General features: G+C 37.7%; 1 protein-coding gene and 1 pseudogene across 1 annotated transcript; one reads left to right on the forward strand and one right to left on the reverse strand.

The window, feature by feature from the left end:
* Window positions 1-1,114: 1,114 nt before the first annotated feature.
* LOC136343693 (esterase E4-like) lies at window positions 1,115-4,504 on the reverse strand. Its single transcript, XM_066290583.1, has 10 exons — window positions 4,355-4,504; window positions 4,175-4,303; window positions 3,990-4,124; window positions 3,781-3,940; window positions 3,543-3,728; window positions 3,227-3,432; window positions 2,814-3,173; window positions 2,633-2,762; window positions 1,416-1,548; window positions 1,115-1,367 (listed from the first exon to the last, which is right to left on the reverse strand). Exons 1-10 carry the CDS (start codon window positions 4,487-4,489, stop codon window positions 1,166-1,168), a joined length of 1,776 nt encoding a protein of 591 aa, XP_066146680.1. The 5' UTR covers window positions 4,490-4,504; the 3' UTR covers window positions 1,115-1,165.
* Window positions 4,505-4,596: 92 nt separating this feature from the next.
* On the forward strand, window positions 4,597-8,711 carry LOC136343698 (juvenile hormone esterase-like; annotated as a pseudogene).
* The last annotated feature ends 5,706 nt before the right edge of the window (window positions 8,712-14,417 follow it).

Consider the following 14,417-nt stretch of genomic DNA (forward strand, 5'->3'; position numbering starts at 1 on the left):
CCGATTTCAAATGTCCAGCAATATACAGGGCGTTGCATTACAAAATCACTGTTTTACGTCATTGTGGGGCGAAGAGATTGGAACGGCAATTCCCAAGGAATTCTCTCAGACTATCGTTTTTGAAGTTTAAGAACTTCAGAATGGTGAGAGGTCGTTATAGAGAAATGAATATTTAACATTCAGTTTTTCATACACTGAAATTACATGTGGTCCTGCATTTAAACATGAAGTCGGTATAGGAACATGTATCGTTGAAACATTCACTGTAAATCGCCGACTTAAAATGTCGGGCAATATACAGGGTGTCGAATAAAAAATAACTAGTTTGTGTCATTGAAGGCCGAAAAGATCGAAAAGAATTATAATAACATCGGCGATTTTCGCATCAATTTGAGAATATACGGGGTGTTGCATTTTAAAAATTTGCTCTTCAGATCGTCGACAGGGTCGAAGGGCAAGAGAATCTCTAGATTGATGATTCACTACGAATTTGTTTGCTTTCTTAGAGTTGAATTATGAATCTCTCCCTCACAATTGTTATTGGGGTACTAAAATAACGGTAACCGTTGAACAAAATAGGCTTAAAGGTTATTGATTTACCCTTCGTAAGCAGATATTGGTCGTCGCTTAAATATCGCTGACAAAGAGAGTTCGAAAGGGAGTCTGTTACGGTTCTCCTCTAAATTATATTCACCGAGATTTGGGCATAATGCACCATTAGAAATCGATTTATTACATTTGGAGTTTTACTGATTCGTAAAATAGGGTCTTCTGGTTAAAGGTACGTGGAAATAAAATTCTCGGGGTGGTGAATTATTTACCTTCGAGGACGTAATCGAGGATAATTTGATGGAGCTGGGTGTCTGAAGTGGAAGTTGAGGTCTTCAGCCCCTTTCTTTATATCACAATTTATGCCTTGAGACCTACATCAATTCGCACAACTCTTAAGAAAAGACTTGCGAGTTGTAAGCCTCGAGGATATGGGATTTGCTGAGCTGACCGTGAAAAAGACAATATTTGCCATCCTTTGGGTTAAGTAAATAATTCGCTTCTTAACGAAGAAGGACTGGCCACAGCACCGCTCTTAGATAATTGCAATAGAACTAATGGGAAATGAGCTTAGATTTTAGCCAAAGCTATGGCTTTTATTTGCAACAAATAATCATCAATAGGTGTCATACGGCCTGTGCCCGAACTTCCCATACAAACTGTCCCAAAATGCCATTCTATTTGCCTTAGGTTTTCCAGAAGTGATCTTCAAGTCAGTGTCTTCATAGTTCCCAATGTTGACATGCTGAAAGCTGTCCGGAGTCACTTTAGGCCACGTAAGGTTTTGAAGAACCGCCTCAGGTTTTGGCGTGGGATTTCTGAAGACGCCAACATTAACTAAATCTCTGGACGAAACGGAAGGTTACCTGTATTTCACGAAATTGGCCCATATCTTGACCAGTCTTTTGCTTATCAATTGATCCCCCAGGGAATAGGAGATTAGAGGCTTGCCTCCATAGATGTAAATACCTTCAGAGACATGCGAAACATTGCCAGATCCTAATTAAATGAAGAAAGTTTGACTGAAAAAATATGCAAATACGGCTGTTAAAGAAGGGCAGGGCTAAAATCGGGAGTGTCCAGAATTTTATTTAATTTTCTGAATTCTGATATGTGTATGTGTAGTGTCTCTGAACATAATATCATAAATTTAACCACATATTCTAGGTCCCAAAGTATGACGAAAACTTTATATAAAAATATATCGAAAGACGCTTCGTTTTCGATATACAAGGTGTAAAAACTTGGTTCCTGAGGACGGTTTTGATTAATATTTTCGAAACGTTTCGAGATAAATTAATGAAGTTTTATACTTTGTCATAGCATTTTCTGTTCTTTCCGAGTTTCCATAAAAACATTATCACATTTTTGCAGAGGGTAATATGGAAGAACAACAAAAAAAGTACCTAAACTGTTTTGTACTTAAGTTTATTAATGATTTTACGGGAAAAATTTTAAAGTTGAAGATTCTCACGTAGGAAAGCCACACTTGTTAAAAGTCGAAATCTCCAATGGTTTTGAGAAAATTGAGATTTAATACATCGATGTGTATTATGTTTTATCAGATAAATATCAGACAGCATTTATTAATAAAGTCTGGTGGTGAAAACGATAATGATTAATTAGAAAGAAAATAAAATTAATAAAAATGGTTTAAATCTCATGTTTATTTAATGGTATTCACTGATTTGTTAAATCCCAATTTTTTAATACCTTTTCATGTAAAAATCCTAAAATTTTATATTTTTTCGATAAAATCGTCAAAAAAGTTAAGTACAAAAAAATCAGATAGTCCGTATTACCTGTCTCTGGAAAAATTTCGTAATGTCTTTACAGAGACACAGAAAGAGCACAAAATGTTATAATAAAATACAACATTTCGTTAATTTCTCTCGAAACGTTTCGAAAATATTAATCAAAACCATCCTCAGAGACCCACTTTTTACACAATGATTATCGAAAACGAAGCGCCTTTCGACATATTTTAATATGAAGTTTTCGTCATATTTTGGGATCAGGAATACGTGGTAGAATTCATAATATTATGTATAGAGGCGCTTTGCAGAAAATATTTGGCTCAAACCTGGATATCCCGTATTCCCTCCATCCAAGTCCCCAGTAAAGGAAAATTGATAATAGAACACGTCAGTGAATCTAGCTTGAAGTTCGGCATGCTTGGTGGATCCCCTCACATACTCTTGATCTGTATAGTACTAAAATGTTTTTGGTTCACCATCATTAACTCCCTTAAGGCACTGTAATACCTGTAAAACTGCTAAGGGATTTTGAATGTAATCACTTGAAGGGGAATATTGCTTTTTAATAAACCGCCCAACTTCTGCCCGCTTCTCTTCATTTGCGACATTCATGCCCTGAGGGTTTAGAAGAGAGGGAGTGGTGTCATAGGCTCTCAGATAATTTTCATCCTGAAATGTCCTATCAAGCAATCCTTCTTCAGAACAGACACCCATGAAAACTGGGACCCGATTGAAGCTCCCATTAATAAGTTGCTCGTACATTTTCTCTGGAACTATTGGATTTTGGCTATTACTATCGATTACTGGTGCAAAGTAGTAGCCCTGCAGCACAGGGTTCCGCTCTAGAAAGTTCGGCTGTGCTGAGGCCTATCATAGAAAATGTTCAGTTAGCTGTAGGGAGGCGGAGGGGTTAGTAGTACCCATTGAGAGTAATGAGAGGCTGCCGCATTAAGGGCCCGAGCCTCAACACCTTGCAACACCTCCAGAAGTTTCTTTGTGTCATTCGAAATCTCGAATTGAGGATCAATGAAACTGCCTACTCTAAAGGCGATTTGGGTGTGGTTCCTCTGGAAGCCTCCCACGCAAAGCGGAGCTCCGGACTCCATTATACCCGCAGAGAACAAACCTAGGAATCATTAGGTATATTTTTTTTATCGGGGGAAACATTTACTGTTTTCTTTTTTGTTAGTGGAAATAACCATGTTTGGTATCATTAAATAAGCTTTAGAGGCAAACCTTTCGCCTGCGTGCTCAGCACCAAATACCCAACGCTTTTGCTCCCTGCAGATTGTCCCGAAATGGTCACTTTCTCTGGGTTTCCCCCAAAAGCCGCAATGTTCCTCTGCACCCACTTTAACGCCAAGATTTGATCGCTCAATCCCGCATTTCCTGGGATCACTCCATCATCAGTAGCCAAAAATCCTTGATAATCATCAGAAATGTTAATTAGGAATTTCAAAAAATTTCCATGTACCGAAAACTCCTAGACGGTAGTTCAGGTAAACAACTAGAATATCTTCATCTATGAGGTAATTTGGGGGAGGCCCGCCATTGAGTTTCCCTGAACCGCCATAGAAGCCTCCCCCGTGAATGTTAACCAGCACAGGATAGTTTTTGCTGCTGTTTGAAGGGTCCTAATACAGACTCTGCTGGTTTTTGCACTGTTCACGTTAAATTACGTACTTGAGGTGTGAATACGCTTAAATAGAGACAATCCTCAGTTTCTATGCTGCTGTTGCTGTTCATCTGATAACAGACGTTGCTTTTTTCAGTTGTTGCATCGTAAACTTCAGTCCAAGAATCCGCAGGTTCGGAAGCCTAATGAGCATTCATTAAAGTTATGAGTTGAAGGCAAGTGAATTACTGACCAAAAATCTCTGGTTACCAATAGGGGCCTTGCCGAAAGGAATGGAGAAATACGTGTAAAAGGTCTTGCCTGTGAGAGTTTGCTTTGCTACGCCTCTGACGGGGCCTTCGGCGGTGGTTACTTGCTGACCCTACGAACGCATTTAAGTCCCTTTAATGAAAATTGTTTTTTTTTGGCTTACCGAAACAAGGGCTACTGGTAAAAACACCAATATGGAAATATTCATCAGCATTATTTCGCTGTTAGTCGCTTTGTGAGTGATATCTACCATAAGTGTGTTGTTTATTGGGTGCACTTTGATATTATCAGGGAGCATTGAAAAATGATAACTGATGACCCTGTTGACAAATGCATTTCAATTATAAAAAATAACGATATTTTATTGCTTATTGTTGATTAATTTAAAAACCCTACTCGGACGTCACTGGTTGTTAGACCAAATTCGGATTTTGAACAAAAAGGTTTTTTTCCAGATATGAGTATTATTATCTCAGATTTTCACGGAACAACAGGCATAACAAACCACACGAATTGCAAGTACTGAATGCGCCTACAAGAAGGTACCGTTTAGTCACATTTCAGCACATTTGTGCTATTCTTACCATGAGGGCAAATACCCTGATTCTGTTAATAACCATCTTATTAGATGCCGAGACTTTGGTATCCAACTCTGAATGATTTCCTTCGAAAATTTCACGTACCGAACACTTCCAGGCTCAGCAAGTCACCACCCCAGATGGGCCCATTAAAGGCACCATTGAGACCACCAGCACTGGAAAAACTTATTGTTCATTTCATTCTATTCCGTATGCTAAACCTCCAATTGGATCCAGACGTCTTCAGATAGGACTTTAGAATCTTCTTGTTTTAATTCGTGTTTAACGATAGCTGGGTGTAGAATCCAGAGCCGTCAGATCCATGGACAGAAGTCCATGATGGTTCCGCAGAGAATCCCAATATTTGCTATCAAGTTAATGCGGATTATCCCCAGGAAAATGAGGATCGCCCGCATATGAATGTATTTACCCCTCAGGTGAGATTTGCTCAGTAGCCATCGCCATAGCCATAGCTCATTAACGTTACAGAAAATTTTTGTTGTCTCCATTAGGACCCCTCCGAAGTGGGAGAAAGTCTCCCAATTATGGTAAACATCCATGGAGGAGGATTCGAGGGGGGTTCAGTGCTGGTTAGCTCTGACGCCACTGGAGGAATATATCCCACCTATTTCATGGACGAAGGCCTCGTTTTTGTGTCAGTTAATTACAGACTAGAGCTTTTCGGTGAGTTTTCAAAAAACTCCCTAGTGAAGTATCGACAGGAAAATTCTTTATTTTTAACTAGTCCTCAATCAGGTATCGATTCCGGCAATTAAAAATCAGATTTCCGGCTATTCGACAGTAAAGTGTGAGAATTTAATGGATTGCCAATTGAGTTTTCAATTTTTTTTAATTCCCTAGACAGCCACTGTCTGACCATTTAATTAAATATATTTGTCACTGGTAAATTTCACTGCTAATTACAATTTTATTTTATTCAATAGGTTTTCTCTCAACTGGAGATGACGTTATCCCCTCAAATCTAGGCCTGAAAGACCAAATTTTAGCCCTCAAATGGGTGCAAAGGAATATTGCAGCGTTCGGTGGAGATCCTTCAAGGGTTACTATAAGCGGACAGTCTGCAGGGGGAGCCTCTGTTGACTATCTGATTCTAAGCCCTGCCGCCACAGACTTATTTTCTGCTGCTATTATGGAGTCAGGCACTCCTTTCAGTCCATGGGCGTATCAGAGGAACGAAACTGAAATTACCTTCAAGACAGCCAGTTTTATCGACTCGCAGTTCGACCAATCGACTGATTCACAGAAATTGCTTGAGGTGCTGCAAAGTGCTGATGCCGCAGCTATTGATGAAACTGGGACCGACTATCTTACTTGGGTGGGTGTTCAAGAGCCAAATGCGTTGAAGGCTAGTATTCACGAAAATCAAATTAATCGTTATTCTGGGCCCCGTATCACTCCACATGCATTCATTTTCTCCGTGATATTACCAATTCATCTGTTTTTGTTTTTTTACTCAAAAACTGGCTCAAAAATGGAAACAGGTGTCACTTTCAATGAAATATTTGCGAAAACGCGCAAATTGTCAACAAAATCACTTGGTGCCGAAGTCTACGAATCAAAGAAAAATTTCCAATTTTGTCTATCGAAACCCTCATTTGCCTCCACAATTCGTGTCGACTCATGACTTAACGCTAATATTAATTGCTGCGCAGCATACGTTGGTCTTATTTTAGCACACGCTCTTAAACGAGAAGAAGAGATGCGACTGGATATCATCTACATCCAGAGCCTAGTTTACTCGTCAGGTTAGCAGCACCACATCGTTTGTCTTCGTCTAATTCATATTGGAAGCTAAGGCACCACCATGATGCGGGGCAGGTGGCGCTGAGCACATGATCGAAAGTTGAAAACATCCGCGCAGTGGCGGTAAATGAGAATTTCCATAGTAAAAGCCGCAATTTTTCTTATTAAGGTTCGTGCTTGTAGTATGGGGTATGGAGTATTCCAGGCATGTCCTTGGTTTATGCTGATTATTTGATGCGTTAAGACATTGTTTCTAACTTTTTTCTTAAGTAAAGCGGTTTACTAACTGCAACTCTTACCGTGTAGGAGATAGCAATGATAGAGCATCGGATTTGGGACACCTTGTATGGGTAAAAATTAAAAAGAAAGTGATAATGTTAAAACATCATTTTTTGCAGGAAAACAGTAACAATTACATAACACGAAACAACGCCGCAAGACTGTTTAATGAGACAGCCAATCCACATTATTACATTATTTAATTTGCCGACCCATTATAATGTTTATTCAAATTACACGGTTCAAGATTCACTAAACACTTGTAGGCAGCTGTTTTTATATTTCTTATGTTCGTCCACGTTTCGATGGCTCTAGGCAGGTTATTATGTAATTTTAAACAACTGTGTACGTGCTCACGTAGAGATAAACGATATTTAAAAACAGCATAATCTAACGTCCATGTATCAGCGTCCTCACATTAGGCCGCAGTAGGCTCTCAATGGAATTAATGAAAATTGCAAAGAGGAGGACCCTAATGTGCTCCCCGGGGAGTCCCCGGCTCACACTAAACGATCCTGACGAAGCTTTCATAACACCTGTCCAGCAACTGCGAACTCATTTCTACCAAAAAAAATATGATTTCAGCTAATTCTATGATTGCTTAATTATGCCGAGGCTTCCAGATTCTTATATAAAATTTCATGCTTCAGATTACAAGCCTTGCTCAGGTCAAGAAACATACTCATGGGCAATTCTCGGTTTTCCATTGAATCCATTGAGGAAGCTAAATATTACTCTTTGTGTGGATCTCTAGTAACTTGTTTAATTGTTAGAATTTTTACATAGGATGCGGCACAGCCTGATGCAGTCTACAGACTCGCGATGCAACAAGGTTTTCAATATGCTCCAGTAACCGACACTTTCTCTAGTCATCCAGTACTGCCGGATAATCAATACGAACTGGCTGCAAATGGGAGAGTAAACAAAGTTCCAATTCTAATTGGCACGTGTTCCGAAGAAGGGTTGGTTAACTTAGACGGTACTAATTTAATTCATAAAAACTGCACTATCATTGGCAATAATATTTCAGCATACGTGGATTATTACTTAAGCACTTATGACGCTACTCCTGACTTCTTAGTGCCGCAGGATATGCATAGTGCTGACGAGCAAAGCTGGAACGAAGTCGGAAATTTAATTAAGCAGGAATATTCCCCATCGGGTACTTTTGCCAATAACAAACTCGCGGGAATTCAGGTAAATTAGTCCGTCCTAGAAAACCAAGATTAGCACTTAGCAGGTGGAATTCCATAGTACTTCACAGATCAGGACTTCGTGAGGGGCGCAACTAAATTTGCTGAACTGCATTCCGACCATTCAGACGTTTACTATTACCAGTTTTCTTACACAGGAACTTTGGGCTTTAATACTGAGCATAAATATCCTGGCAAGTATAACGGGAATTGTTACATTTTGAGTAATTATTATTCTTTGAGGGTCTGGCAATGTGACCCATGTGGAAGAGTGGGGATACCTGCCTTTTTGACAGTCAGTGGCCAGCTATCCCAGTGATCATCAGCTTGTGCACAGGCGGTTGGTCAGGCTCTGGACCAATTTTGTGAAATATTAGCAAGTTTAAGTTCATCCTGTGTATCTCTCTCTCTCTATAATTGCCTAAAATTTCAGCAATCCTACACCCACAGAACACGAACTTCTTCAGAGGGTTCTATGGGCCACAGTGACCTCAAGCGATTTCCAATATTTGAATATAGGCAATTACGAAGAAACAGACTTAAATGTGGAGCAACGCAAACCAAAGCTGGAAAAAATGGCCTTTTGGGAGAATATTTACGCCAATTATGGGATCAGGCCCTTTGATACTTACTAAACATGTCTCATGAGGGAATTGTGATATTTGATATTGAAATATAGCACTTGTCTTATTGAAAAAAGCATTAAAGGTGTTTTCATTTCATCGCTTTATGGGACATAAATGGGCCCAATGAAATATTGCTTCCTTTGGCGGTGCTTCCCAAAGGGCATAAGTGGTCAGTCTGCCAGAGCTGAACATCTAATTCTTAGTCTTTCGGTCAAACCCAAGCGGTACTATTTTATCCTGAAATTTTGTTTTGGTTTGAGCTTGGCTCTAGGAAGATTTAATGATGTAACTCATGCCAAATAGGCTTGATATCTTCCCATGGTAGATTCATAGTAAACCTCCATCCACCCATAAATCTACTCGTATATCATCGGCCTGTTAGGCTTTGCAGCAACTCTGCAAAGTACCAGTAAGTTTCAAAATTAACTCAAACGTATTATAATAACTGCATGGAAACTCCTATTAAATTTCAGTAATCCTACACCCACTGCAGAGGAACTCCTTCAGGGGATCGTGTGGCTTAAAGTGGCCAGATGCAACTTTCAATATTTAAATATCGGCAACTTTACGAGAATGAACTTGACTGCTTGTAATGGCAATCCGAAGGTTGAAAGAATGGCTTTCTGGAAGAATCTTTATTGTATATACGGAGCCAGGGCCTTTGAGCCTTCTTAGATGAGAAGTAATCTCAATGGGAAATCTTAATTGGGGGATTGCGAGTGCTGGATATGATGGAAATGATTACATAAAGTTTATTTGAAGTATTTATTTATTAAGTTATCCTGAGTGCATTCAATTGGGGATTTAAAGAGATTTAGTACTTACTCTGGCTTTTGAACTATGTAGATTTCAATCTCTATTGATGGACGTAGAAAGAAGTTTTTCCGAGTTAAAATTTTTTTCCGGATCTCAGAATTGTTCTCCACACATCACTGGCAAAGCTGGAGTGGTGCAACAGATGTAGTATCTGAGAATCTTCTTCAGAGTGTCTTTGGAGCAACTTCAAGACTTTAATGCGCAATATGGTTCGTTATTATCTCCCGTTACTTAAGAAAAAGCGCACTCATACAAAAACATCAAAATACACACTTGAACGTAAAAAATCAGATAACACAAGTATCATTTAATTTCAATCTCACACAGATTGTTTAGTTTTATATCGGTTTTGATAATTTTTTTGCTAAATTGTATGCGTTTTTATTTTAATCTTTATTGGATATTAATTTTACGAAAAGTCGTGATTAACTTGTCATCATACGGGAGAAGCCTAGCGGTGTTTTTTGATCAAGATTTCTGAACACCCTGTGGAAGAATCTGAAAGCACTATACGATATCTTTTTATGGAACTGTAAAACTTCATGCTTTTATAACATTATTTTCTTTATTCGTAACAATTCATCCATTTCGAAAAGAATTACAAATTTTCTGACAAAAAGATGTGATTTAGGGAAAAAAATCAGAACGTGTCGAACAAATAAATAATAATATAAATAACATTTTAATCAAGAAACATTAGTTAGCAGTAATTTCCTAGATGAACTGGAGATACATTAAATTGGCCTCCTCGTAGTCCCGACCTAAACCCAATTGAACATGTGTGGGACATGCTGGGAAGACGTATTCGCCACAAATAGTTGGAAACCATTGCAGACTTTGGAGTAGCCCTTCTTGAAGAGTGGGAAGATATTCCTCAAAGTCTAATTGTTAATTATGTCCTAAGCTAGCCTCGCAGCATGGCAGCTGTCATTAGAGCACGAGCAACAAAGACACGCCGTGTTTATTTATCTTTAACTTGGATATAAATTTATGTTGTTTGTTATTGTTTATTAGTTTGATATCTTTTGATTTTCTTTTGGTAAATCGTATTTTTTTGTTAAAAAAATGTAATGTCTTTGAAAATGGATGCATTGATATGAATAAAAAAAAGGGACGTTAAGGAAACACAAAGCTTTATAATGGCGTACAAAGATATCTCATGTTGTCCTTTGATTTTTTCACAGAATATTCAGAAATCTAGATCGGAAGGTTTGACTCTGCATAAAGAAAAAAATTTTTAAATTTTGGCTAAATTAAAATCCAGTAATGATTAAAATGAACACGACTACAATTTCTCAAAAAAAAAGTCAAAATCGATGCAAAATTAAAAAAATCTTGCAAAATTGAAATTGGATAATGTTTATGTTGTGCGATTTTTTTGTCAATAAGTTTAATATCAAAACACTCTAAAACATTCCAATTTATTTAGAAAATGCTGATTCGGACTATAGATGCGTCACTTCTTATTAGATTTCGTAATACTCACATTACTCTCATCACGGGCACGGGTAGGCTTATCTTCTTGCCATGTCTCTCGCTTGCAGATTCTTTAGTATTTATTCACGAGTTCAAAGCATTAAATCATCTAAAAGGACCTTTTTAGGCTCAGCAGGTCACTACTCCAGATGGGCCCATCAAAAGCGTCATAAAGACCCCCAATAGTGGAAAGATTTATTACGCCTATCTTTCGATTCCCTATGCGAAAACGCGAGTAGAAACCAGGAGGTTTCAAATACTTTTTCCAATTATTGTTTTTTTCTATAGTAATATCGTCATTAACCCATCGAGACCACAGATCCATAGACGAAGTACAGGATATTACTGTGGAGAAGTCCAACATTTGTTACCAAAGCTGGTCAGACAATTTGTAAGAAAACGAGGACTGTCGGTATATGGTTGGGATTTTGGGTCAATTCTTATATAGATCTAAAACATAGAAACCCACATAAACTGGATATATATTGCCAGTTCTGGAGAACATTAATAGACGAAGCTTTGTGACCGGTTCTGGTCTGGCCAGTACCGAGCTCCTGGAGGACTTTCTCTGCAATGTTTCGCAGAAGAAAAGTTGGTCTTTCTGTCTTTCGATTACCGCCTAGGACCCTTTGGTAAGCATGAGAACTGAACGCGTTACTGAACAGGCATAACAAAAATCAATGAATACTTGTAGTCTGAACAATTTCTCACTGAGAGCTCCAGTCTATTGAGCCCGTCTTTAATCGAATCATCCAGGTACTTATGATACTGCATTGGATTCTTTGATGTTTTATTTTGATTTAACTGCGTTTCCTGCTTCAAAAATCCGGCATTACTAGCAAGATTAATCATTTAATGACTAAGGAAACGTGAGCTAGAGTACCTTTCCAGACTAGTTTGGAACTGGAAATTGGAATCTTTGTAGAATTCCTATCAACCGGTAATAGGAGTCGTCCCCAGAAACAACGACCTAAGATCCTTTAAAACTACATCCAATGGTGTATTGCGATTAAAAATCTATCGATTAGTTGTTGAGAAAAACAGGTACAAACTTGGCAAAAAATGCATCACAATCTCAGTTAAATGGCACGTAAACAATGAAAAAACCTATTCGGTAATAGGAAATTGGTTAATTTTCGATTTTGTGTTCACAAACAGTCTTCGGTGATTTTTATATATTTTTTTTATTATTTTCTTTTAACAGAAAACAAACCAATTTCCTATCAGCAAACAAGCTTTTTCATTGTTTACTCACTATTTAACTGAGTTTGTATTGCATTTTTTACAAAATGTATGCCTATTTTTTTCAAAAACTAATCGATAGATTGTGAATCACAATACACCGTCGAATTTAGTTTTGAAAGACCTTTAATTTGAGGTCTCACTTGATCCATTTTTCAATTTAAAAAAATCGGCCATTTTGTGTTACCTGTGACGTAGGCAACATTAAATAAAATAAACGAACAAAAAAATTGTATTTTTTGCCCTATTTAATGCTGCTTTTGAATTTAAAAAAATATATAATTTGTTAAAAAGTTAACACAGCGGGGAAGAGAATGATTTAGAGCCGCACTGTATAGCTAATTCAGTCATCTGGAAGGAACTCTGAGATTTTGGTTAAGCAGGACTATTCCCCTGACGACACTTTCTTAAATTATAAACTTGGGGACATTCAGGTAAGTTATCGGCAATTGAATTACAGGACTAATCATTGGTAGGATTATACAGTTCTTCACTGATTAAGACTTTAACCAAATTTATTTCTTTACATTCTTGTCACTCTGCCACATTCTATTATTAATTTTTCTATACTGGAACACTAGGATTCAATATTGACTATAGGGATTCTGATAACGAATCCCGTATTTCGTTATATAACATGAATTTTAGCCTTTTTTTTCTTTTGCAGCTTCTCGCAACGTAACTCATACCGAAGACTACTTGTTCTGGGGAGGGAAAGTTGACTATTTCCCTGATGATAATCAGTTGGTGTACAATCGCCTGGTCAAGCTTTGGAGCAGTTTCGTAAAATACCAGCGAGTCTTAACATTGCCCAAAAACAATCATTAAATTTCAATTAAATTTAACCACCCAACGACTAATGGAGAGGAACTTCTTGGAGGGATAATGTGGCCCAAAGTGTCCGAAGACAACTTTCATTATTTAGAAATCGGCAACTTCACTAACGCGAGCTTAACTTTGAGCGAACGCGAGCCGAGGGCGGAAAGAATGGCTTTTTGAGAGAATCTTTACGAAAAGTATGGAAAGAGGCCCTTTAATACTTATTAAACATGCTAATGTTGAGGCATTGCGGTTGGGAGTTGAAATAAATTAGCTGACCAGGCAAGGGATTTGGGTTACTGTTTCCTTGACTGAAGTTCGTGTTTAAATTGCGGAGTTGTATTATTCGAGGGTGCTCATTTATGGAAAACATGGATTTTGGATTGGGTAAGTGAGATTTGTTGATTTTCGCACGATGGGACTGAGGTTGGTAAGAATACTAGGAAAAACTGTTTTAAGTTACATTACCCGAGGATACATAGGAAACATTGTAGCACAGGAAATAATGCCTTTTAGATCGATGCATTAAACTGACCGATCTATTTTATTGTAGCAAAGTTGATTGAATTTCTAATATTACTGAATATTTTAATGTGAATTCTCTAGTTTTTTTTTTACTTTTTAATATCTAGGTACTTCATGTCACAATGAATAATCTCTTATTTTTTATTAATAACTGAAATATAAACGTTTATTTATATTATTTTGATGGTTATCTTGACATAATGGCGGATGTTTGTCTGTCTAATCTACATTCTAATGCTGTGGCACGAATGAAATCGGCTTTTTATCTTTCACAATGTAACTTCAGTTAACAGTACTGTATAGCTGTCTAATCTCCAAGAAACAATCTTTAACCAGCATGTCCTCCGTACCGTGTTCAATGTACAAATTCATCACCAATATCTAGACTTAACGATGGGTGCCTATTTTGTCTAGTTTACGCTCTAGTGTTGTGACAGGGACGAAATTGATTTTTTGTCGATCACGATATTACCTTAAGTGCTGCCCAAAAACAGTCTTTAATCAGTACGTCACTTGTTTAACATGTTTAACGTTCAGTCAAGTGCACTATCGATATTTGGACATAATGGCGAACGCAATTTGCTCTAATTATTTAGCGTCTCACTCTATAATTTTGTAGTTGACACTTTAGTTTCAGTTTGAGTTCAGAGGAACTATTAATGTACAAAAAAATACTTGGGAAAAAGTGGAATATTTGAATGTTCCACTTGCTTGCACTGAATCTACAAACCTTTAGTTTCAGAGCAAACATTTTAAATCTTTTCTCCCTATTAAGCGCCCTTTTGCAAAGTAAACGCACCCTTTTCCCTCCTGGTCGCATTTATCCCGAAACGTTCTGTGTGGATTTTTGCCACATTTTTGTGAAATTCTAAGCCACTAGATAAAGTTGTTTCGAGCAGAGTGGACAT

Source organism: Euwallacea fornicatus, chromosome 15 (assembly GCF_040115645.1).
Source record: "Euwallacea fornicatus isolate EFF26 chromosome 15, ASM4011564v1, whole genome shotgun sequence".
Lineage (NCBI taxonomy): Eukaryota > Metazoa > Arthropoda > Insecta > Coleoptera > Curculionidae > Euwallacea > Euwallacea fornicatus.